Genomic DNA, 27,219 nt, shown 5'->3' with positions numbered 1-27,219 from the left:
TATTTAAATTTGGTGGATGTATAAGTGATGAATGTAAATTTTTGGGGTCTAAAGCTTGAAGAATTGGTGGATTACTAACATGAAATATGTAATTATTAATTAGCAATAGAAAGCAAGATAAGTCTAGATTGAAGTGTTGAAGAGACATCTAAATTTTTGTATTGTTCCACTTCATTATGTTTCTAAGGTTTTTATAATGTGCTTATTGGTTTATAATTGATATCAATATCATGGAGAATCTTATTTATTTATATATAATCTTGTTTACAATGTTTCAATATTAGAAATTAGTTTTCAAATATTCAAAAAATCATAATTAGAAAACTGAAATTGGACCTAATTTGCTGAAATTAGGTGAAAAATTGATTCGGATTTATAATAGTTCGATAAACAATCGGTTCGGGTTTGTATCAATTCGGGTTAAAAACAGTTCGATTAATAATCGATTCGGGTTTGTATCAGTTCGGGTTAAAAACAGTTCGATCTTAATCGGTTTTAGTCAGGTTGCATTCGGTTACGTGCATAATTCAGTTCGGATTTGACTGGGTCGATCACTGTTTAGTTCGGGTAACATCGGTTAACGTTTATATGTCGGTTATAAAATTCGGTTGCAGTTCGAGTTCGATTTTGCCCTATTCAGTTATCAAACGGTTCGAGTGCAGTATCGGTTCGGATAATGCCGGTTCGGTAAACCTAAAAAATTAACATTTTTTCGGGTCGGATAATTTTCGATTCCGGGTCGGTTTTTCGAGTCGGGTTAGATTTGAACAGCTCTAGTAATAAATCAAAATCAATAAGACAGATTAAAATATAAAATTATAAATCAAAATCAGTGAGACAGATTAAAATATAAAATTAGGGAGGTTGAAATGATAGGTCGGTGTAATATAACGGTCGACTTGTGTTCGCCCTAAGATTTCGAACATATAGTATGAGTGAGCGGTTGCGTGCTCTTTCTTTTAAAAGCCTCGAAATTCAAGAAAAGACTCCTACTTTAATTTCAGAGGGTTGATACTCGACCTTCAATCAATCAATCAATCAATCATGGGTTTGACTCGAGATTCTCTTCCCGACTCTGAAAACACTACTAACATGTAATAATCCATTTTGCATTTTCATTTTCATTGCTTAATCTTCAATTAACAATTGCTTTGGTTTCTCTTGGATTATTATGCTTTAATTTGTCTGAAATGGGTTTGATTATGGTTTTTAAGTTCTTACTAATTTTGGGTATTATGTAAATGTGATTTAGCATGAACAAGCAGTCTTTAACCGCTCCTATAAAATCAACTGTTGATAAATATAAACTCATTCCTGAGTTTCTCAAGGTATAAATTTCGTATTTGTTTTGATGTTTTGCTTCCATGTTTTGTTGATTCAAATGAAAATGGGTTTTGTGTTTTCTTGGGTAATACTGGGTATTTATTCTGATTATTTTGGAAAAAAATATATACACATTTTGTTGATGTAAATGAAAATGGGTTTTGTGTTTTATTGGCTATTACTGGGTGTTTATTCTGATGTTTATTTTGGAAAAAATTATATTTATTTTGATGGTTTGGTTTGATACACATTTTGTTGGTGTAAATGAAAATGGGTTTTATGGTTTATCGGCTAATACTAGGTATTTATTCGGATGTTTATTTTGGAAAAAATTATATTTATTTTGATTGTTTGGTTTGATATTCATTTAGTTGATGTAAATGAAAATGGGTTTTGTGTTTTATTGGCTAATACTGTTTAATTTGTATATGGGTCCTGTCTATAGACAAGAGGGTTAGTGAAGGAACATTTGGATTCTTACAACTACTTTGTGACAACGGGGATTAAGAAGATTGTTCAAGTTAACCACGAAATTCGATCCTCCGTGGATACCGGCATTTACCTCAAGTATATATCTCTTTTAGTTGATTTAATTTCTAAACTAGGGTGTTTTAGTTGTTAACTTATACTGAAATTTGTTTTGTTTCTTTGCTCAATGGTTTGGATTTTATATTTTGTAGGTTTAAAGATGTCAAAATTGGTGAACCATCCTTTGTGGCGGACGGCGTCGCAGAAAAGATCAACCCTCATCAGTGCAGGCTGTCAAATCTGACGTTTGTAATCGTACCTTTTTTACATTATTTTTTAAGACTTTATTTATCCTTATGGTGACTATGATTGCTTTCAGTTCGGAAAGGTTCTGTTTGCTTTAGAAGAGAATAGGGAATTCCTGTGTTGGTACAACGTATTGTAATAAAATATGTTTATGGTCAAGAGAAATGATCCAAATGTAGAAAAATGGAAAATGGTTGACATTTGACAAGATCCTTATCTGATTTATTTTCTCAAATATTTCTTGTCACCATGCTCTGCAGGTATGCAGCACCTATAGAAGTTCATATAGAGTATGTTACAGATAGTGGTGGTGAAAAGGAAAGACGCGAGAAGGTATGAGTGAATTTGGGCATGAATGCATGATCTTCATGGGTGTATTTACTAGTTATTTAATGTTTCTGACTTCTGTTTGTCTTATGCAGAAAGATGTAGTTCTAGGAAAAATGCCAGTAATGTTACGGAGTCGTTGTTGTGTTCTAAATGGGAAGGATGAGACTGAGTTAGCTAAACTTGGTTTGACAATGCACCTTCTTTATTGCATAATCTTCTATCTTTTCTTTGGCGATTCTTGCATCATTGAATTATTATCTTTCTCTTTTCAGGTGAATGCCCACTTGATCCTGGGGGGTATTTTATTGTGAAGGGAACTGAAAAGGTGGTTTTATCTTTTCTGTATCTGTACTCGCAGCTTTGATAGAACTACTATGCAAAAATCTTTCTCATGTTGCTTTACATTATTTGGCACCTATAGATCTGCATGCATGATGTGGCAGTTCTAGATGATTCATTCCTTTTTTACGGTGTTGCGTAGTTAAGAGTTACAGATTTCAGGATTGAGCGGCTCTTGCCTTCTATTAAATTTTTTTTGATTAAGACAAAATTTATTAACTATAAGAGGGTAAAGAGGGATGAGACATACCTGAATAAGATATTCCAATCACTCTGACAAAGATCTCCTAAAACAAACCATTAGTCTTTAAAAAGTGAGGCTAGGGTTTTGACGCTCTCCTAAACTACATCTTACATAAGCTCATCTCCTAATTGGTCTCACAAGGAAAATTAGATCTGTCGAGTGTCAACCCTCCTAGCATGTTGCAATACTTCTAAACACTAACAATGTATGGGCCTTTTAATGTTGTCCACCACTAATAGATCTCATTTTGAATCAAGGTTTAAGAATCCAGAATCAAGATTGGATTTTTGAGATCCATAGTCTAGTGTGAAGCTACCACCTAGAGTCATAGAAGAAAAGGTATGGGAGGAAGCAAGGAGTTGGGTTAAATAAGCTACCCAAACTACATTTTTTATCTAACAAATTACAAAAAACGATTCATGATAAAAAGTAATCGGAGTGCATTAAGAATAATCACCCTACATTAAATAAGTAGGTCTCATTATTCTTGCCATACTAGCACACGTGAATCTAAAAGAAGTCGTCAATCTCATCAGGAAAGTTTATCACCTAAATTCAAAATCATTGTTCTTGATAAAGCAAAACAATTTATATCATTTTGGTTTTTGATTATAATAGGTTGTAATAAAATGACTCATTAAATTATGTGCACATATTTTGTGAAGTAATAACTGGAGTTTGCTATCAAGAGGCAATCAAATCGAAAACACTCTTTTGTTTATGCAAGGATGAGATTTAACCCTTTCAAACTTTGCATGGGTAGGATTTAGTTGGGAGCCACTTGATGGCATTGGGCAAGGGAATATTGTTAACAAATTATCAGGATCAAAATATCAGGATTTGCATAATCCTTGAGAGGCGCCTACCAGATAGCTTAAGCTCTACGTGCACATGCTTTTTTGATTGTGGAATCAAATGCGCTATTAAGAACCCCTACACTCAAGTAAATTGAATTATAATACATCTAGTTCTACGTCATGACAACGCTCGACCCTCATAATAACTTTAACAGCCCTTATAACAAGCTTGTGTACATTATGATATTGCTTATAATTTTACCAAGGACCATATTGTTCCCTAAGTTTTTTGGTTGGAAATCGGAATCTGCTTAAGTTAATCTAGCTAGTAAGATATTGCTCATGATTTTACCGAGGACCATATTGATACTTAAGTGTTTTTGTTGGAATTCACATAATTTGCCGAACATGGTCATTATTTGATTAAGATAGTGTCTAATGTGCAATGCATTTTAAACTCATTATTGTCTTCTTTTTCTTTGTAGGTGATTATGATTCAAGAGCAACTTTCAAATAACAGGATAATCATTGAAATCGATAAGAAGGGAAAGTGAGTACAGAGAACTTTATTTATTTTGTTCATTTGTGAACCCAAATGTACTCCGTAATCAATTGAATCGATATGCAAAGCTTATCAATACCTGATATATATATATATATATATATATATATATATATATATATATATATATATTTATATATATTTATATATATATACATATATATATATATATATATATTTATATGTATATATATACATATATATATATACATACATCTATATATATATATATATATATATATATATATATATATTTATATGTATAAATATACATATATATATATACATACATCTATATATATATATATATATACATATATATATATATATATGTATATATATACATATATATATACATACATCTATACATATATATATATATATATATATATATATATATATATATATATATATATAGGTCAAGTTCTAGTGAGAACCAAGCTTATATGAGAACCGCCAAAACCAAATTCTCCGATAAAAATGTGTTACTTTTTCAGAAAAAGGTGTTATTTTTTGACATATAAATGTTACTTTTGTTTTAAAAAAAATCTTGTACTTCTTAACAAAAAAGTGTTACTTTGAGAAAAAAATATAAATACAAAGTAATGTCTTTTTTCTCAAAAAGTAACACATTTGTGAGTTTTTTTTTCAGAATTTTTTTCTTAAAGTAACACTTATTTGCCTAAAAGTGTCATCTTTTTTTATCAAAAAAAAAACACGTTTTTGCCCAAAAGTAACACCTTTGGCATTGCTGTTTTTAAGTAATGTTTTTTTAATGTTTTTTGTGGGTGGGATTGTGGGAACTTTTCATAAATTATCACCATTTTTTTTCACACTAGATTTAGATCTGACTTCAATTTTCATTTCGTAACAAGTAAAATTCTCTACATAGTTTAAGTAATACTTTTATAGTCGTATGGTACATCTAACTTATCTCTGCAGTTCTTTGTAATTTTATTATTTTAAGATTACCACTTACTAGATGACATATCAGGTTGAGTACCTTTTCATTTTTTTCCATGTTTGCCAGTTTGGTTGCATCTGTTACAAGTAGCACTGCAACATTAAGGAGCAAAACTGTCATAGTGATGGAAAAAGAGAAGATATATCTACAGCTTAATCAATTTCAGACAAAGGTAATATTTAAATGCTTAATGTTCTTGACTAGTGTTGCGTACTATTTGTATGAAAATGGGTAGAGGAAATATTCACTACCTAGTATTATATTTTTGTTAAACTAGCCCAAATTACTTGCCTGTATCAATTCATCTGTTTTGGATCAAAATTCGTGGAGGGTCTTGTAGTTACTTTCTCATTTTTTGATGCTAATTCATAACATGCCTTTAGGTTCCTATCATGGTGGTGATGAAGGCTATGGGAATGCAAAGTGACCAAGAAGTTGTGCAGATGATTGGAAGAGATCCACGTTATGGTTATCTACTCTTGCCTTCTATTGAGGTGATTTTCATAGATCTGTTTTGAACATCATATTTTATGCAAGTGCTAAGAGCATCGTTTAAGGTCATAAAACTACGTTAAAATTTTTCAACTGCTTTTGTTGAATATGCTAATTCATATCATGCCTTTAGATACCTATTACGTATACAACCTTATCCTTGTGATAATAAAGATGTTCTTCTGATCGACCCTTAATTGTAAACGTATTTGGATTTTTACAAGAAGTACTCTTGATTTAGTGATCCATTTTAATATAGTCCATTTTGTGAGGAAGTTTAGGGAGTAGTGGCACACTTATAACATAGAATAAAGCATATTGTTTAGTGTTTGGCAATGAGGTTATTCCTAATTTAGTAATAAACATACTTGTTTTGATCAGACTCTTTTTAAAATATTCTCTTATTAGAAACTTATTGTACTCCATAGTGCAACACATAGGCTGTGTTAATGTATCCCTACAGTACTTTAAAGGTTTTTGAGCATAATGCGACGTAAATATGGGCCAATATAGCCTCACAACCATCCGCATTGACCATAAAGCCGTTTTGTGACTTAAATATCGGCATATGAGATTTTGCACTCTGTTCTATTCTAACAAATTACGTGGCATAGCTATCAACAATTTCTTGTGCAAATTACTATATTTACATGAGGCATGCAAGCTTATGGAATGAGTCAATTCAAAAAAAAACAAAATGGTGCATCTCCAACTTAGTACGTGGCATAGATATGACTTTTTTGTTGTATATTTTTATTTTTCTCAAATGTGCTTTTACATGTGCGATTTTAGGAATGTGCCAAATCTGGTGTAGAAACACAGCAGCAGGCGCTTGAATATCTCGAGAAAAAGGTGATGGCTTTACTTGTACTGAAATAAACCTGGGTTATGGTTTTTGATTTTTTTAGCCTAGGTGGCTCCCTTATAATTTGCAAAGTTTGCATGAAATGATACCAATGAAACATAATTCGCTAGTTAGTTCGCCTTTTGAATTCCCAATTCACGCAAAATGGTTTCAAAATAGTCTAAAACTGACCATAGTTCGCTTTTCTTCAATTCGCGATTCGCGAGGCAATTGGTGAATCATGTGACACTGAATAATACATTTTCTTTTCGTTGTTACTTATCTGAAAAGTGCATGTGGCAGTTTCATGAGTCATTTATTCTCTTTAGGTGACGTCTAGTGTGTTTCAATGTATATTGCTTCACCTCCTTTATTTTGGGGTACTAGTTGAGTCGGTTTGTTTCCCACCTATTACAGGCTTTACCTTTCTTCTGTTTTGCCGAGTATGAGCAGTTTAATAAGTTGGGTTGTGGAGGAGTCAAAGCATAAGACTGTTCAGTGTTCACGATGTCTTCTCTGTTTTGTGGGTTTACTCATGGCTGTATTTGACTCATCTCTGTTATTTATATTTTATAGTTTAAAACATCTTTTGGTACTTTGATTTATGAGCTTGAGTGATGAGTGATAATTGAAAATTATAGAATGTTGCTTTTGTGGACCTTTTGCAAAAAAATAAAATAAAAAATTTATTGCTGCATTGCATAATATTCTAAATTTTGTACTGCATTTTTTAAAAATTTGTTACAATGTGATCAAAGCAATTGGATATTTAGTATTATTAGCTGTTTGAAGTCTTATATATGCTGTTGAGTATACAACATTGATCCAACTTCCAAGTGCCTAGGTTCCTACGACTTATTGCTCTTTTCTAATTTAGATGTCACTTTTTTCAGGTCAAAAAACCACAATTTGCTTTTGGTCTACCAGAAAAGGTGCTTTTCTGTTCCAGCCTTTCTGGTAAGTGTTTAAATTATGACATTTTGCTGCACTGTGCTGACAAAGTGATTATATTTTGTTAGGAAAATAGAGCTTTGTTGATACTTCGGGATGTATTTATTGCGCATGTTCCGGTTAGTTGTATTGATTATGGGTTCATTTTCTGGGTGATTTGTTTAGAAGCTTGAAGGGTTCTTGTCAATTACATTTTACACTTCTGGTCGTGGCTCTTTCAGGTGCGTAATAACAACTTTCGTGCCAAGTGTTTATATGCTGGTGTGATGTTGAGGCGCATGTTAGAAGCTTTCTTAAATAAAGCTGCAGTAGATGACAAGGTAGGTTGTCTGCTGAAATACGTGTAATGTGGGCCTCTAAATTTTTGTCTGCTGAAATACGTGTAATTCATGTTGGTTGAGGCTCATAGCTTACTGTTTTGTATGTGCTAGGATTATGTGGGGAATAAGCGGTTTGAACTCTCTGGACAGTTACTCTCTCTTCTTTTTGAGGTACTTTAAATGTGCAGTTTCCATTCTTTCCTGTGTAATTCATAAAATTTCTGCTATTGTTTGCATGTTTCATATTAAACTGTGATGATGAATCTAGGACTTGTTTAAGACGATGCAAACAGAAGTCAGAAAAAAGGTGGATGCAATATTAATTAAAAAAAGCAGGTCAAGCAGATTTGATTTTTCCCAGGTGAGCTAGTGGATTATATAGTTTGATGATTGCCAATTTTATAAAATTAATGCTTCGAAGCTGCATTTGAGATTTTGGAGGATGCAATATTAATTAAAAAAGATGGAGAACGCGATCTAGTTGCTGTCTATTTGGTTTATTTGACATCTGAAATTCTGTCGTTAAAAGATATAGCAACAGTATAGCAAAAAGGACATTTATAGTTTCCAAATATTCGTTTTAAGCGGTTAATTAGTATTTATGGGAAGCAATGGCTGCAGGAAGTTTTAGCTACTGCAGGCCAGGAATGTAGGCATTTGAACATTCTAGGAATGTAATTCTCACATGTTCTTTTGTTCATTTCAAATGCGCTTAACAATTTGACTTACATTATGACATTTGGAGGGATTATTCAGGAATTTTTATGAAAATGGATGTCGGTATTTCCATGATCAAATGGGTAGTTTGGCAAGCCACTTCCTCTGTTTTGTGGGACGTGTAAATTCTTATATATTTCCAGTACCCACATACTTAAATCATTATTGTGTTCCAAACAACAACTCTATTATAATTCTAGGGTATTGTGAATTCCTACATGAATATATGCACACCAAATGATTTGTAAGTGGTATGTCAATAAATCATGTGATGTTTTATGTGCTTAGTTGTGAGATCAAGAGAGATGCTAAAAGCCTTGTATTCACCAAAAATTCATTAGTTCAAATTTCTAGCGCATTTTGTTGGTAGTTTTCCCTACTCTCAAATTTTCTCCCAAATCATCTTTTTTTATTGCTATTTTCTTGTGTTCTATAATTTTTTCTTTTTTGCTTGAGGTTATTTTTGGTAGTTAGAAAATGAAATTTGTAATAGATCCTCACAAACTAACACTTTTTTCCAAGATTTCGTCATGGGCATTGTGTAAACATGCGGTGTAACGGTTGCAATCGTAGTAACATAACGATGATGGGGTAACGGGAATGATACGGTTATTGTAACGCCGAAATATCGGTTGAATTATAAGATAACCCTTGATTTAGTCCAAAACGCGGTTTTCTTTTGCACCTTAACGTGGGAAATATCGGTTCGTTTGGTTTGAAAACCTCTACACGATCGATACGATGTGGCCTTGTTTTTACACCATGGTCATGGGGATTTGTTTGGCCTAGTGGATTTGCATTGGTGTTCAAATAGACCAGAATACCATAATGAAGAGCCACTGTTACAAAATATAGGGTTCTTAACTTCTCTTTACAAAAATAATAGTTAAACAAATTATGATTTTATTTCCGGAAAGCTTAAACACTTAACATTTTGAGTCAGTGGATCACGAGTTTGGTGCCTTATGCAGTATTATTGTTCAATATTACTTTGCGTCTTTATAGTAGATTTTTGTTTTGTGTTTTTGGAACTTCTTTGTGCATCCGTAGAAAGCCGCGTTAATACTATTGGAAAATTTTATAAACGTGTAATGGAAACCACTTTTTTGGAAAATCTTCTTTCACATCTTCAGAGTGGCATGACTGTTTTTGCAGAGATGAGCAAAAATTAGCTATATCTATGAGTTTCCATCTTCATGCATGAGTGAAGGGAGAATGAAATTTGTGACGCTTTTAATTTCTTATATCAGTTTTGTATATGGTAGTTTCTTATGTATAGTTATTGCCCCAGCTGTTAGCTTGTGGGGATTGTTTTGACATTTTGTGTCTTCTTTTCACTTTTTCCTGGCATATAGAATTGTTTACTGCTGTTAATTTAGTATTAGTAATACATGGCCTATACCCCACAATATCGTCTGTATTTTAAATTGACTATATTTCATTTTTATTTTCTTTTCAGCATATACTTAATAATAATACCATTAGCTTTGGTTTAGAAAGAGCTATTTCAACGGGAAACTGGTATGCTAAGCGGTTCAGGGTGGATCGGAAAGGTGTAACACAGGTTTACATTCTTCTGTTTTCATTTTTCTTGATTAGTTTTTATGTTTTCTCTTGGTGCTTGAAATGTGGGCTTTGGCAGGTGCTCGCTAGGCTGTCTTACATTCAGGCACTAGGTTTTCTTACAAAAATTCAACCACAATTTGAGAAGTCAAGGAAAGTTAGTGGACCACGTGCTTTGCATCCAAGCCAGGTCATTCACAATTTCTCTGTCATTTTGAGTTCTGCTATTATTCAACAATTTAATAGTTCAGCTTTTGTTAATATATTGTTGTCTTGTGCAGTGGGGAATGCTCTGCCCGTGTGATACACCTGTTGGTGAATCTTGTGGATTGGTAAAGAATTTGGCATTGATGGCTCATGTTACTACTGATGAAGAGGAAGGCCCACTAATATCTTTGGTATGTTTTTCATCTATTGTAATCCATCATCTTTCATAGATTTTGCAATTTGGGCCATGTTCTCATCATGTCAAACAACAACATTCCATTACCTCAATGCCACTAAGTGACTCCCTCCTAGGCGTGATTAGGAGGGGGCTGATGGTATGCAACCTTACCTTTGTAATGTCAAAGAGGTTGTTTCCGATTGATCCTTGTCAACGATCGTCATCTACAACTTCAAATAGATATGAGTTCACATGAATAAATGAGCAATTTTACTATAGTCAGTTATTTTTCGAAATCAATGAACTATAAATATTTGGCTCCATCTAGAATAGACATTGCATGCTTGATGTCCACCAAAGAAAAAGGGAATGTCCTGCATTTCACTATGTTAATTGATGACATGTTGGTTAGGTTAAGTAATTCTAGGTAGTTTAATATTGTGACTTGAGTGATTTTGATTCGAATTGGGAATCGTTTGTTCATGACCCTATCTCTTTTTGAATTAGGTTAATTAAATTTTTGAGAGCATCCTTTTACTAATCTTTTATTGTATACTATGATGAATTGGATATTGAATGATTTGTCTCGTCACTCTCCTTCAAACAATTCAATCTTATCAGGCATGTTCGCTCCTCCCTCGCTACCCTAATTTTGTATGGTGTCTTTCCTAAGTGGTTGTAATTTTGTAAATGACCTTAGTCTTTTGAATGAGTAAGAAAGAATTGTTTTCAAGTGATAATCCCAGGTCCTTTAGCTGTTTCCTTTTTTGGCCTTCACCCACATCAGCCATGATCACTTTCCCCCTGCTACCCCTTCCGCATCAAGCACAGAAAGGGCATGCTTTTTATAAGGAAGCTAGTCAATGCTGAAAGGAATGGGTTTTAAAGTCTGCTGTTATTACTCACAACTACTTTTTTTTTAAAGATGTCTCATGCCTCTTAGAACTCAGCTGCAGGATAAAAGAGAGGGATAAGGAGATGGAGAGGGATAAGGGTTTGGTTGTTGCTAGGGCGGTCAAGGGGATGTAGTAGTCAGCGAGATGGCTGAATGAGACAGTGGACATATACACATTGAGGTGGGGCTGAGAAGAAGGGTGAGGCAGGGAGCTCACTTTGTGGAATCATTCAAATGTTAAGGGATAAAAAGTAGCTAGTGACTAATTAGATAGTAGCATGTGGTACATTTTTTACTAGAACACATTTATTTGGTCTTAGGAATTGTTTTGGGAAAACCCCTTAAATAGAAGGGGTTTATATCCTTTAATCAGTTTATAGATAAAATTATTATTGTTATGAAATTCCATTTGTATTATTGTTATGAAGAATGAAATATGGAGTACTTTAGAAAGGTACATCCGTACATGAGGTAGTCAAAGAGAAAGATTGATAGTTTTTGATTCATCAATCACTAAAATGTGCCTAATTTTAGACTTTAATGTTTAAACCGATAGGTCGTACTATAGTAGGTTGGGTTCTAATGCTCCACCTATGCTATACAAGCTGTTTAGGCATTTTGACTTCTGGGTGGAGTTTTTTCACTAATATGATGAAACTTAAACTTTCTATGGGGAAATTTTTGCCATGTTTAATTACAAGTGTTAAAAAAACTATAAAAGGAAGTTGATGATTGAGAATATGTTTCGATGGAGTAGTACATAATATTATGTAATAAAAAAGTAATTAGGGCAATTACAATGGAGCATTGCAACTAAGGAATATATGCTGTCCTAGTGAAATGAGGGAGCACTTACATTTTAATTAGCAAATGAATGTTGAATGTAGTTGCCTTTTAAAAGTAATGTCATTATTTATTTATTTTTCTACAGAAGTACCCCCAATGTTCAACATTAATATTGGCTCAATACCTTTTAATAAGTCTTTTCTAGGCTGGGGTATGGCTGTAAGCTGCGTTACCTGCAAACTAGGATACCAAATTAGAGAGAATTGAGAAGCAGTATGTGCATACGACGTTTTTTTCCATGACACTGTTCTTTACTAATGATCCATGCTTTGGGGAACGAATATGAAGCAACAAAAAAGTACAATGAATTAGGCAATGGCTGCTCACATAATGGATTCGTGGCGAGTGGTGACTGAAATTAAATCGTATTCATACGTGTACAATTCTTATAAAAATGTCCAATCGAAGTTCTGTACATGCTGTTAAGTTACATCTCCAGATACCCTTGATAGTGTTCTTGATTCTTTCCTCATCATGCCTATCATGTTCAAGCTCAAATTGTGTCTGATTAAAATAACTTGAAATAACTTATCATCTTTGCTTCCAAATTTGTTGAAGAAAGTATTTTTTGATCAGTATTTCTACCTTTTTACTTTGTTGTGTGCCTTCTTATGAATTATCTGTGTGGCAGCATTATCTTATTGGATTAACACTTTCCAAAAATTGCATTCAGTGTTACAGTTTAGGTGTTGAAGACCTGGAGTTACTCTCTGGGGAAGAACTGCACTCGTCAAATTCATTTCTTGTGATAATGAATGGACTTATTCTTGGCAAGCATAGAAGGCCAAAGGTATATTATTACTGATATGACAAACGCTAGACATAGTTAGCGTCACACACTTTTAGGAACATTAATATTGTCTGGAGCTATGGCTAGTATGGAGAAGATCGTGATTCGTTGCTAATGTTCTAACCAATAGCCGACCCCAATCTTTTAGGATTAAGGCATTTGCATTATGGTGGAGCTATGGGTGGTATACAGAATTTGGGTTGTATTTTAATGTTTGATTATTATATAGCACTAGATTTTTTTTTCTTCTAAAGTTCTCTCTTTTTGTTTAGATATTTGCCAACACTTTAAGAAGATGGCGGCGTTGTGGAAAGACTGGCGAGTTTGTCAGTGTTTATGAGAACGAAAAGCAGGTACTTCTTACTGATGTCAATTTATGTTTTCTACTATGTTACTCTTGAATTAGTATCAAATTAATTGATCACTACTTTTGTTATTGCTAAGTGTCGTTTTGAATTTTTAACTTGTCAGCCCATTCTATTGCCTACTTTTAGCCAATTTATGTTTTAACGCATGGATTAAAAATAAAATACAAACTAAGAGTGATTGATGACTAGTGTCAAGTCCCAAATGGGACAAATGGTAGGGATACAAGGGAGTAAAACTATATACGATTAGGAATTAGTTTAATGATAGACTTCAACTTCTGAATTTTATCTTTGCATCTGCATTTTTGTTGAAATAGATGTATAGCCCTTCTAAAAAAATTTACTTATTTACAAATAGTGAAATTATTTAGTCATCGCTCACTTTTGTTGGCCAAATCAAATAAACTTGATAGTGGTGTTTGGCATGCAGTGGCGGATCCAGGAATCAAATTCAGTGAGAGCACAATCATAAGTTCATAACAAATACAATTCGATAAAAAATATAAAAAAATTATAAATATATATGTTAAAAATTCATGTTTTCAATTCAACCCTAAAAACAATATTCTGTAATCTATACTGCATTATTAATCTCACTATACTCTAAACAATTTTTAAACAATATGAGTTTGAAGTCGGCATTATTTATCCCATTGGTTAAAACCCCGAGTAACAAATGCTTTACCACCACCTTGTCCCCCTACTTCATTTTTAAACAAATATCAAGGTAAACAATATACCGCATTATTAATCTCACTATACTCTAGCCAATTTGGATATAAATCATACCATTTAGGATTAAACTTTCGCATTTTTCCTCCTACATATGTCTGTGGAAAGCTTTCAAGCTTGGGTTGAAAAGGACCTTTCAAAAGGTAGGCTCTTCGTATTTCATTTTTATTATTTGAATGATAGTTTGAAATTTTTTTATCTTTCTGCGGGGTCTCTTTTGAGTGTATTCGGATCAATTTTACTACGCTTAGCACAACTATCAACTATTTCGGAGATATTTGTGTCATTAGCTTCTCCCCCTTGAAATTAAGTAAATGACAACTCACAACTGGAGACCAATCTTGTGTAATAACAGTCCACAGAGTAAAAGGCGTGAGACGTCGGCAACGAGGAGGAAATGGCGTGTGGAATCCGGTGGATCGGCGACTGCGGTTGTCGTGGTGATTGGTAGGCAGCCGCAAAATTACGGGTCTCAATTCTTCAAATAGAAACTGTCGAAGAGCAGTTGGGAAGGAGAAGAAGATTATGAGATTTATTTTCGAAATTGGTTAAGTAATAAATATTTCTAGAGACTAGAGTTACATAAAAAGTGGATAGCTCAGTTGGTCATAAGTGTAAGCTTCCAACTATAGGTCTCAGGTTCGACCCCTATCAACTACAAATTTGTTTACAAAATTTCAGTACCCTCACGTGCGGGTGCGGGATCTAACTGGATCCGCCCCTGTTGGCATGTGCTGGCGTGGTGGTCTATGGATGATAGTGGAGAATGGTGATATTAAATGTGGTAATGAATGCTGATGTTGCTGTCGAATATGCTTAGCCATTATTGGAACATCTAAAGTGTCTTAAATTTATATGCAAATAGGTATTTACACTCTTTTACGAAGGCAGGTCATGTTAAGATAGTGATCCAACATTAAATGGGAAGAATCTTTTGATGAGTATTTTGAGTGTTAAGCCAATTATCCATGTTTCTTTGTACACCTCCTTGATTTTGTCTCGTTAGCAACTTTGAATTTGCTCCTTTTTCTTACTATGTAAGGTTGCCCCCCTTTTTTTCTCTCTGCCTCTCTCACTCTCTTCTCAGTTGCTTAACCTCAACCACATGCTCTGTTCCCTTAATAAATCTTTTTCTCCATTGGGACAAAGCAAGTAGCTCACAAGATTATCGTTAAGCAATCAAAATGGAGTACGATAGATTAGGATTTTTTGCGACCTAGCATACCTCATAGATTAAAGGTATAAATTCAATAGGTTTTAAGAGCAACATAAGCACATGTGTTTTTTTAGCCTTTCCAGATGGATCATGGTAAGATGATTGATCTAACAAAGACGTGTATCTTGAGATGGATGTAGAATTTTATTTTTAAATGATAGGATTTCAAATGGAATTCATCGGCGATAGGTTGTAGTTGCTTATAAGGAGTAGAAGGTTAGAGAAAAGATATAGAGATGGACATTCAAGGATCTTTAATGAAATTAAGGCTACCAACAAATGATGTTGATGGAGTAAAAAAATTGATTTGAAGAAAATGGTTTGTTAAACTGATCCTAGCACTAATAAGAAGTGAACGTAGGATCATGGTCTTTATGGATAAATACAAGTGACATTTTTCATGGAAGCATTTTATTGTAGATCATTGAATTATTTATAGGTGAACCAGCAATTAATGTATATAGCTGATCCACAATCCATCGTATGATTCCTCAAAAAGATAATAGATGATATCCAACTTTATTTTAGAACAAGTATAGTTTTTTTTGTGTTCTAAAGATGCCTAGTGTTATTACTCCATCCATTTTCCAATGCTTTTCCCATTTAGCATATGGGCATAAACTAATGAGAGTATTAATGAGGGATAAGATTTCGTTAAGAGTAATTATTGATTGGAATAAATGATAATATCGTTGCATGACATCATAGAAATGAGTAAAGGAGATTAGTAAAAAGGAGAGTTAATATGAGAAGAATCAAGTAAATTTTGGAGGGTTAAAAACGTTAATGTGATGTATTTTTAGTAAATTGTTGAGCGATTAAGGTTATTTTTGCCCAAAAAGATGTTCGAAATGGAATTCATAATGGCAAAAAAAATTTGAATTTTTCTTGTGAGGAAAATGAGAATAGTAAATAAGAATAGAGGTAGTAGTAATCATTTTGGTAGAAACTGTTTTTCCATGTTATTTCAAGATTAATCTTTTTGGGTTAAAGTTGTACTTTTATTTAATTTGAGAAGTTAATAAACCCTAATTCATTTAGTATAGGATACTATTCTTATATGCGTATAAATATTGAAATAAATATAAAAAAGGAATGAGAAAAAGACACCGCAACATCAAAAGAGTTTAAAAAATAATGGAAATATTTCAGTAAAGAAAATTTCTAAAAGGAAAAAACAAAATAGAGTGTAATTCAATGTCAAATATAAGTATGCAAATGTAGAAATACTAGTTCTTTACCATAAAAAACAAAGAATAGATAATTTTTTGTTAATACTTATAAAGAAATAATTTTTTTGAAAACAGAAAAAGTGTATTTACGACGTATCAATTATCGTGTTATTTAAGTAGTTAAGCAAATTCCGACTCAATCTTAAAAAATTATTTTCTTCTCCTTCTGATTCAAAGTATTGAATAAAATAAGATAACAAATTACATATCTCAAAGGAAACTTATAGTGCACGTACTCTCTTCCCCTTCGTCTCTCTGTATAAACATAAATTTATGTTTTAAACTATTTTTAGTATTTTTATGTGCAATTTTTGTATATATGATTGTTCAATTAAATTAAGTTATTAGTTCTTTGTCTTAAATTTGTAGCAACCCTAATATTTTGGGATCAATGATCTAGCATTGTTGAATTTGAAGTTATTTTAATAAATTTATGTGTATAATTTGGGATTTTTGTAATCCTTGGCATTTCAGATTGTGGTCAGATAAATAATACCCTTGATTTAGGTATAAGCTTCCGCCATTGTAATTTAATTGCATTTACTCTTGTCTTTATTATTGATAAACAATACTTGGTAAATAAGGTGTGTTAAGATTGAAGTATTTGTTTATTAGGCTGTCAAAGGTTGTACTGTTCATTGTGGAGATTTCTTTAACAAAATTTTTGTGTTTGTTCATGCTAGTTCTTCATCTTGATGTAAAAGTATTGACATATTTTTCTTCATTCCGGTGTGAAATTTTTTCGTAAAGCTTGAATTATTATTCTTGTAGTGTTGTGTGTATATTGCGTCGGATGGAGGTCGTGTCTGCCGCCCTCTTGTAATAGCTGATAAAGGTATATCAAGGATCAAAGAACATCACATGAAGGAGTTGCGGGTGAGTTTCATGCAATGCTAATATGAGGTGCCTATAAATTATTTATTTCTATACTATCCAAACCATTATGCTTTTGTAGGATGGAGTTCGAACCTTTGACGACTTTTTGCGTGAGGGATTGATTGAGTATCTTGATGTCAATGAGGAAAACAATACCTTGGTTAGTCACTAATTTACGTTTTGCATCATGTTTCCGTTGACTCTTATACACGATCAAACAGTATCAAGATAACGTATATTTGTGCGTGCTTGTGAGATTGCATTGTACGATGATGAAGCCGTACCGGAAACAACTCATATCGAAATAGAGCCTTTTACAATCTTGGGTGTTATTGCTGGCTTAATCCCTTATCCCCATCACAATCAGTCAACCAGAAATACATATCAGGCATGTGTTGCTTTGTTTCTCTGGTATTGCTTACCGTTATTTCCCGGAAGCTAGCAAAATGCTTACTAACTTATTTCCCTCATTATTCATTTATTCAAATGTCGATTTCCTTTTGCTCTATAGTGTGCTATGGGAAAACAGGCAATGGGGAATATTGCTTACAATCAGGCAAGTGGGATCTCATGGCTTTGATTGGTTTATGGCTTTATGGTAAGCTGATTGTTCATTATTCTCATTATTTATTGATGTTGCAGCTTTTCCGGATGGACACATTACTAAATCTCTTAGTATATCCTCAAAGGCCTTTGCTAACAACAAAAACAATTGAATTGGTATGTTCACTGATTTATTCGAAATTTTGCTTCTTATTTATGTGAATTTGCTGAAGATATTTGCAAATGAGGTTCAACTTGAAAGAACCATTTTTTGTTGTAAGGGTAAGGTTTTCTCCAGCTCCAGAACCCGGCGAGGGTTTATGACGTTCTTTTTGATTGTCCCCCTTATTGATTAGTTTCTTGAAAATGTATTTAGCAACTTTGTTTGACTAATGCCTATATCTGAACGAGTAGCTTTACACTTATAGGTGAAGTATGACAATCTTGGAGCTGGACAGAATGCTACTGTTGCAGTTATGAGCTACAGTGGATATGATATAGAGGATGCTATCGTTATGAATAAAGCTTCATTGGATCGTGGTTTTGGACGTTGTATAGTGATGAAAAAGTATTGTTCAATTCTGTGCCAGTGACAAATCAATATTCTTCAATTTTGTATGATGACTGATATATTGTTTTTTCTTTTGTATTTTCTACTTGATAGAAAGAGTGGGATTATGCAGAGGTATGAGAATAATACATCTGACAGAATCCTTCCACCAAAAAAAGAAGGGTATTTCGCCGAAAAAATGCAGGTACTACATCAAATCTCTTACATTTTCTCTCTCAAAGTCGGAGCTTCCTGATGTAATTCATGTGCATGGTCTATCTTTTGCGACTCCGTATGTTTTTTTGGCTATGGATTTTTTTCTCCCTTTTGCAGTGTTTGCGTGAATTCATGTGTTGTTTTATGTTGTTTTGGCTATGGATTTTTTTCCCCCTTTTGCAGTGTTTGCGTGAATACATGTGTTGTTTTCCATTGTCAGGAGTACAAGGAATTGGGGGAGTTTTGTTTTCAATTGTCTACCTTGCTTTATGGGCTTTGGTGTACTACTTTTAATTCTCTGTAATGTGTTCTACTTTATTCTTTTTATTAGAGTGGGAGTACTATATGGGGAGAGAGGGTTAGTTTGCGGGTTAAACGAATAGTGTGGGATTGTTAGATGCATATTTCTTGTTGTGCTCTTCACTAGTTCACCTCTGATAGTTTTCTTCTTTTGTTGCTGGAGTTGTTGGTATTGGTGAACCGTCAATAATCAAAGTGCCATATAATAAGCATTATATATCTTCTTTATTGAGTGTGTGGTCTAATAATTTTGTCATGTGGTTTTACTGTTTATAGGCATTGGATGATGATGGTATTGCTGCTCCAGGGCAAATTGTTCGACAAGATGACATTTTGATAAACAAACAAACACCAATGGTTACGAGGGGATCAATGGCAAGAGAGATACCAGATAGGTTGTTTATTTTGTCCCTTATTTCTATTTTATTTCCCGTTGTTTGTTTCTTTTCTTGTTTGTCCAATTCCTGCTCTTCATAAGACCAAATCATTGCTTCCAAAATTATGCAGACTACTAATATGGAACCTTAAACGATGAAAACAACCCGTGCTTTATAGATATCAATATTGTGGATGGTAAATATTCTGACGTAATTTGGTATGCTTCTAGTCAGTATAGACCCACACCCTTCAAACAAAGCGGACTTGCTGGAGATAATTCAGTGGTAGATCGAGTGGCACTCTTTTCTGACAAGAATGACAATATGTGCATAAACTTCATCATTCGTCAAACTCGCCGTCCTGAGGTGACAGCTATTTAAAATTTCAATACTATACGAAGTTGTCAAAGCAGATCGCTAACGCATTATGTCTTGCAGGTTGGCGATAAGTTTAGCACCAGGCATGGACAGAAAGGTGTATGTGGTACCATTGTTCAACAGGAGGATCTTGTATTCTCTGAGCGTGGCATCTGCCCCGATCTGATTATTAATCCTCATGCGTTTCCAAGGTATCTATTATGCTTGTACTATTAATCATCACCTAGCTATCTCGAATGCTACTAGTCATATGAGTTAGAATTGATGATATGTAGAATCATAATCAAATGGTAGTTATGTAAACTAAATATTCAAATTTTAGTTGGTGTAGCAGTCCGTGTTTGACTATTGCTTTAGTACTGTCAAAGCTTCTGAATTCAGCCTTCTATCCTTTTTTTCCCAATCAAAAAAAAAAAAAAAAAAGTTGTACGACACTCCCTTAAGGTTTGGAAACGAAAAATTCACCCCAATTTTCTTGAACCGACGAATATCAAACTTTGCCAACCAAAAACTCAAATCCCTACTTTCTATATTTTCGTATATCCTTCACACAATCTTGCCGGTTACTATGGTCCCTTTGTTACCTCTAAAAATAACTTTATAAGACCTATTGTCTCTGTGATATAGTTAATGTCAGGACTCAGGGCATAACTCCATTAACGAAAAATGCTTCGCCACAAATTAGTATTGCCTAGTTGAAGAGATGGGTGTATATTCCTTGAAAATTTCGGAAATAAATGTGCTTGGAAACTTCCAAGTTCCAATGTAGAGAAAGTTGATCGAGAACATCAGGCCGCTGAGCCTAGGCCGAGGCAGGAGGACACCCATCCAGAAGAATGAACCTATAAATCCAACAATCTGATTTTCTAACCTTCCGTTATTTATGGAAAAAATAAAAGTTGAATGTTAAAGTTCAGGCCTCTTTGCTTACCCACGTTGTCCGTTTGCAAAGTTCATGTAATTTGTTTAGTACCGGATGTTTAAAGTACCGATTTTTCATGGGTAATTTGAAATGATTTGCCTACTGCTGTGCTTGATTATTGAAGTTATTGTTATTGTTTTTTCTTTCACTTTTATTTGGCCTGCTTTTCTTTAAAAGTACTCCATAGAGGCATGGATTAATACTTTTAGTTTTTTGACATGTAGTTTACATTATTCTATCTGTAATCTGCTTTCTTTTGAATAGTTGAAGTATGTTTACCCTACTTGAAACATCAATGTGGGGATAAGTAAACACTTTCATATTCAATAAGAATATGTGTTTACTTAGTTTCCCCATCAAAAAAAGAAAAGATTAAAAAAATTGTGCATACTAAATAACTGAATAAGAGATTAACATTTAAAATATTAGGGCCCTTATATATTACTTTTCTCCGAGGTCTTTAACATTCTAAACGGTCCTAATCCTATGAAGCATGTAATTATTACCAAAGAATTAAGTGTGTATTATGTTGTGCTGGCAGCATTGCATGACAGTCGATTTATGCATTGCATTCAAGGTATGCATTTAATATGAATTGATTGTTCAGGTGAATTTTATTTGTGGGCTTATACGCTTTTGTTTTATTTAGTCGTATGACTGTTGGCAACATGATAGAACTTCTGGGAGGAAAAGCTGGAGTATCATGCGGAAGATTTCATTATGGAAGTGCCTTTGGAGAAAAAAGTGGTCATGCCGACAAAGTTGAGACTATAAGGTTTGTAATCTTGCATTGGGTGGCAATAGTTTCTGTTTTCTGTAATTTTTTTTTTTTTCTGAATGCAGTTCTTACTTTCTTTCAGTGAGACCTTAGTGCAGCATGGATTCAGCTACAATGGAAAGGATTTTCTCTATTCAGGTTTTCAATGTTCTTTGACACTGAGAGATTTGTTCCTGATTTTCCCTTTTGGTTTTATTTTCTTTCATTCATTGCTTTTGGCAACCTGATGATGCGACAGGAAGCAACCTCCTTGTAATTACATTGAAAAGTTTAAATAGATCCGACTACACAAACGCTTCCTACGCAAGAGCTTCTTAGTGGCATTTTGGTAATAAAATGTTGTGGTAATGACTTGCAAGTTCATGTGTGTTATTTGGGACATATTGTGTTTTTCTTTTATCTTTAGGAAAACAAAGTTTCCATATTGGCTTCTTATCAGCTATAGTCACTTGCCTATATATTTTCTTTGTAGTCTCCGTCTTTTTATGTAGATTGTAGACTTAGTGTTCATCTTTGAAATAGGATTTACATGGCTTTGAAGCTTATTCTGATTCTTAGTCTGGGCTCAGCAACACATACATAAGGCGTGCACTTGTTGCACATTGTGCTTTTTGCGATTTTCATATTTTTTGGGGAAAATGTTTTTAATAACCATTCATAAAATATTTAGTTAGAAATGTGCTCCTTTTGGAATAGAGAGAAAGAAAGAAAAAGGATTTACTCTTGTTTTTGAAGCGCTAGAATGAGAAAATGAAAAAATATAAGGACATGCCAAGTCTTGAAACTTTGCGGACTTCTTTCCTAGTGCTCTTACCGGGCTATGGTAACTTCCTTTCTTTTTTCTTTTTCTTTTCCTCTTCTATCTTCTTTCATGTGGTTCTTCATATTTTTTCTTTTCTTCTACATTCTTCATCTTTTTATCTTTTCTTTTTCTGGTGTTTCGTCTAGATATATTATTAACTTCTCAGTATTAATATCATGAATTTCGTACTCCTTCAACTCTTTTTAATTAATGAATGAATACTTTCAAAGTAAGATACAACAACATTGCATTGCCTTAATGCCATTAAGTGGCTCTCTCCTAGAGTGGGTTTGGGGGTTCGGATTTACACAACCTTACCCTTGTTATATGCTTTTTAATAAAGAGGTTGTTTCCGATTTAACCCCTGATAGTAAATATCAACCAAGAACTTGACATGATTTGATGAGCCATTTTACCATAGTCCATTATAATCCAAAACAAAAGAACTATTCTTTGGCGCTAACGAAATAAGGGATGTATTCAAAGCAGGATATTATTTTAGTAAAATATTTTATGAAGTCATGTTATAATCAAGGGTAAATTTATTTCTGCATGCAAAAATAAAGATTTAGAAGTATGATCTATATATTTGGGAGTATATTTTTTCTAAAATATCCTTTCTTTAAAGTGTATGTGCTACTCTCAATTATGATTGTCCCATTTTATTGTTGTCTTTGGTCAAAAAATTTGTACTTCAATATGCATCTGGCACCGTCTGTTCTAATATTGAAATGTATTGTATTATTGAGGTTACCAAATGCCTAAAATAATTAAAGGAATATAGGTTGTACTTCTCTCGTGTTTCAGGCATAACTGGAGAACCCCTGCAAGCATACATATTTATGGGGCCAATTTACTATCAGAAATTAAAACACATGGTAAGATTCTATGCAATTTTGTGACCACCACTACGACATTTCATTAAGTGACTACTATGTGTGAATGTCTGCTACTTGCACTTCCCCCCTTCCACCCTCTCTTCTGATACACTCTGATTTGAATCGCACGCCCTGCATAATGTGTGGCTTTCTATTTGTATGCTAATGATAATCTTCATTGATAAAGTTTATTGATATTCTCCATGGAACTCGTAGCAACCAAGTTCACATTTTTTGATGCAACTGAAGAATGTTTTCTCTTACTGTCTAAACCCCCTCTTAACCCTATATATTGCTACTCTCATAAGGACTAACGGCCAGTTTGATAGGTGGTATTAAACTGCTGTAATGGGAATAAAACTAGTGTAATTTTGGTTAAATTATCTCTTGCTACCTTGATGGGTATGCTTATCTAACTTCAATCATCTCATTTTCTTCATAAATTTCATTCCAATGCATTACCGTAAGGAGATGTGGTATTATAATAGGTGGTAATGAAAATTTGTGAACAAAAAAACTTCTTTTTTGTCAAACTTTCTTCACCATGGCAATGACATGGAACTTTTGATGAAATTTTAACTATGAATCATTCTCATTACCACCATTTAGTACCACTAACCAAACGGGCCATAGGGAATGTAAAAACTTCCGGCTATTCCCAAAGGAAAGCAACATCCTAAACCTCTATTACTAGAAAACTTGTCTACATGTTTGAATAATGCAAGAAACGTCAAGAATCTTCGAAGATTATCACCAAAATTTTCCACATTATTTTCACAAGGATAAAACTTGAGTTTGCCACTTATATGTGCCAGTAGCTTGCGTGTTAAGCTGAATTTGCATGCAAGTGAACCTAGATTCCAATTTCCAAGCTAAGTCCATGTAGAAGGACAAACACAAAGCTAATAACCTTTGTAAAATAACTAGCTAGAAATGCTTCACTAGAATTAGCTAGGTCTCCAAATGATACCATGATCTTGCATCACTTTTGTCTTCTTTGGCTGCAGTAAAATGATCTTGATTTTTGCAATGTTTCTTTTGTGTTGTTGCGACGGTACTTTGGTTGAAGAGAAACGATATGATTTAATCTTGTTCTTTTTGTCATCTTCATGGGATCATTTGATGTCTTTGGCTTCTCTTTGGCTTTACATTCATAGATTTTCCTTTATATTTTCTATTGCAGTGGATGAAATTTGATTGTATGCCCCCTCATTATAGTCATGTTCTTAACAGTTTCACTTTTGCTACACACAGGTCTTAGATAAAATGCATGCACGAGGCTTCGGTCCTCGTGCTATCTTAACTAGGCAGCCAACTGAGGGAAGGGCTCGAAATGGAGGTACTAATCTACGCTCTACACTGTTTAGACTGTGAAGAGTTATGTTTTCCCTCACATTAAATGTCAATTCAGGACTCAGGGTTGGAGAAATGGAGCGTGATTGTTTGATAGCTTATGGTGCTAGCAATTTGATATATGAGCGCCTAATGGTTTCAAGTGACCCTTTTCAAGTTCAGGTAAGTGCATGTGTTTTTACGATCCTTAGGATCTGTGCTCTGGCTTAATGCTTGGGGAAAGTAGAGCTTTCCTCTACTGTTTATTTTGACTTCTTTTAGTTTAGATGCTGAAATTGAAAAAAAGTAAAAAATCTCTAAATTGATTAGAGGAGTTCAAAACAGACCTGATGATATTTACCCGACCTTGTAACCGAACCCGACTTCGAAATGAAATTAAAATTATGTATAAATCAATGCGGACGCAAAACCCGATTTTGAACCAACCCGAAATACGTGACCCGAAATCGACCCGATGAATGAAACCCTCTAAAATTGATACATACGCTAATAAAATAATCCTCAAAATAGGAGGCAAATACAACCTGATAGCCCCGAAAGAAGTGAACAATGAAGTCCTAAAACTCTAGCTTTAGTTTATTATCCTAAGAATACTACGAATCTGAAATATCTAACAACAATCCGTAATTAGTGGGAGTGTTGCTGAAATCTCATAAATCTTATTCTGTGCAGGTTTGTAGATTGTGCGGACTGTTGGGATATTACAATCATAAACTGAAAGCTGGTATTTGTAGTTTTTGTAAAAATGGAGACAACATATCCACCTTGAAATTGCCGTATGCTTGCAAGCTCCTGTTTCAGGTATGTTTGTGTCAACTCCTCTGTCCCGCACACTATCACATGATTCACTAGTCTCCTTGCGAATCGCGAACCAAAATAAGCGATTTGTGGTCAGTTTTCGGTTATTTAAGGCTCATTTTGAGTGAATTGCGAATTCAAAAAGCGAATTAACTGGCAAACTATGTTACACTGGTCCCGGAACAAAAAAATGTACTTGGTCCAAGAATAATAATATAAGGCCGAGAGATTACTTGAATTTAATCATTAATTAAAGCACTCCTTACTCCCCGAGGAAAATAGACGCTATAGATTTGAATGTTAGTACGACAACTATGTCGTATTTCTTATATGTGGGGTCGGCATTTATGGTAAATTGGATGGATTCCGTTAAAGATGGTGAAATCAGTTGAAATTATTTTTGAAGCGTGATAGTTTGAAAGCAAAAAAAATATATGGCGATGTTCACAAGTACTGCAATTTATACGTTGGTGGTTCATAGTTTTTTCTTTCAAGAGTATCGAAAAGTTGTGGTCTGTCTTAGGTCCCTATCGAACGAAAAAGATGTAATTTCCTTTTGTCAAACTACACGCTTTGCTTCTATGCAGGAACTCCAATCGATGAACATTGTTCCACGTTTGAAGTTAGCTGATGCTTGATTCATTTGAGGGTTGGTTTGTGTGATAACGGACGATGCAATATTGGTGTGATATCGCCGTGGAAGGGTACGTCGATTTTGTTATTAGTCTTGAGACTCCCAACTTGTGCATCAACTTGAGTTTTGGGAGATCGGGTTCATTACTGAGAGGAAGAACATAGCAAGGACATCAGTAAAATAATGATATGTGTCTCGATCTCTCCGAAAAAGTAACCATATTCAAATGAATGATAAATTTTTGTGGAATTTGGTCGATTTTGGGTTCCTTTTTTGAACATTGTTATCTTGATCTTGGAAAAATTCAATACCTTTCTCTTTTAGGAAATCTTGATTAGGTTTTTTTATTGTTCACCCTAAAACAGGGATGTGACATGGTACGTGGGCTACATTGTGGTTTGTGGATCACAATACAAATTTCTTTATTTTTATTATTTTGAGCAAAAAAAGAAAGTAATTATCGAGAGAAGAAACTAGAAAGAGAGAAGAAAAGGAAGCGGTGGTTCGGTTTGCCCTTTCCGGCATTCTGTCTGGCGGTCACCGTCGTAGAAGATCACCGTTGAACTTGAAGACCACCATCAAAGCAGACTCAAGCCGGGGCTACAATTGACGAACTCGGAAAAGGAAAAACCAAAGGACAATGTATAATTGCAAGTCTAGGGTTTCTACTTTCAAAAATGGAGAAATCAATAAGGAGAGTAACGAATTATCGAGGTTATGAAGAGAACACTTTAGCCATCCTTGAAACCTTTTGTGCTCTTGACTCTTCACACGTCCATGACGATCGTAAGTTTCTCGAGTTTGTTTGTGATAGAGTGTATAACTTTTCCTTCATTTTATGTTTTATTTAATTTAACCTAAAATTTGAAAAATCGAAACCCTAGGTTTGACATTTTTGGAAGCTGTTCGCTTTTCTTCTATTGTCCCTGAAAACGGAACGGCTCCGACCTGGTAAACTTTTTATTTCCTTTATTGATTTGATTCATTCATTCAATTTGAGTTTTATGGAAGATATTGCCACTTTTAAGCATTATATTATAATTTCTAATACTTCGTGAATGGAAAATTGTAGCAAAATGATGGAAGCCATTTTTGAAATCGTGAGGGATGCCAAGTCTTTGGAACTCATT

General features: G+C 33.9%; 1 protein-coding gene across 4 annotated transcripts; it reads left to right on the top strand.

Moving 5' to 3' along the window:
• Window positions 1-938: 938 nt before the first annotated feature.
• LOC130802088 (DNA-directed RNA polymerase III subunit 2-like) lies at window positions 939-26,766 on the top strand. Of its 4 annotated transcripts, XM_057665993.1 has the most exons (39): window positions 939-1,094; window positions 1,253-1,328; window positions 1,769-1,890; window positions 2,004-2,096; window positions 2,358-2,430; window positions 2,520-2,610; window positions 2,700-2,752; window positions 4,293-4,357; window positions 5,400-5,505; window positions 5,717-5,827; window positions 6,618-6,677; window positions 7,563-7,601; window positions 7,689-7,739; window positions 7,842-7,940; window positions 8,052-8,111; window positions 8,209-8,301; window positions 10,117-10,221; window positions 10,300-10,410; window positions 10,502-10,618; window positions 13,020-13,136; window positions 13,409-13,489; window positions 17,456-17,560; window positions 17,640-17,720; window positions 17,817-17,948; window positions 18,072-18,116; window positions 18,203-18,280; window positions 18,532-18,671; window positions 18,768-18,858; window positions 19,446-19,564; window positions 19,777-19,912; window positions 19,985-20,115; window positions 21,496-21,621; window positions 21,707-21,762; window positions 23,234-23,304; window positions 24,559-24,643; window positions 24,716-24,819; window positions 25,330-25,458; window positions 26,043-26,159; window positions 26,455-26,766. In XM_057665993.1, exons 1-38 carry the CDS (start codon window positions 1,045-1,047, stop codon window positions 26,091-26,093), a joined length of 3,453 nt encoding a protein of 1,150 aa, XP_057521976.1. In that variant the 5' UTR covers window positions 939-1,044; the 3' UTR covers window positions 26,094-26,159; window positions 26,455-26,766. The 4 variants fall into 4 exon arrangements, with proteins under 4 accessions (XP_057521976.1, XP_057521982.1, XP_057521995.1 ...); XM_057665999.1 differs by lacking the exons at window positions 24,559-24,643; window positions 24,716-24,819; window positions 25,330-25,458; window positions 26,043-26,159; window positions 26,455-26,766 and having other exon boundaries at window positions 21,522-21,621; window positions 23,234-23,306; XM_057666012.1 differs by lacking the exons at window positions 21,707-21,762; window positions 23,234-23,304; window positions 24,559-24,643; ... (2 more) ...; window positions 26,043-26,159; window positions 26,455-26,766 and adding an exon at window positions 21,388-21,423 and having other exon boundaries at window positions 21,522-21,621.
• The last annotated feature ends 453 nt before the right edge of the window (window positions 26,767-27,219 follow it).

Source organism: Amaranthus tricolor, chromosome 2, assembly GCF_026212465.1.
Source record: "Amaranthus tricolor cultivar Red isolate AtriRed21 chromosome 2, ASM2621246v1, whole genome shotgun sequence".
NCBI classification, from domain to species: domain Eukaryota; kingdom Viridiplantae; phylum Streptophyta; class Magnoliopsida; order Caryophyllales; family Amaranthaceae; genus Amaranthus; species Amaranthus tricolor.
Note: the sequence above shows the minus strand (reverse complement) of the source record. Positions and strands in the feature narration are given on the sequence as shown.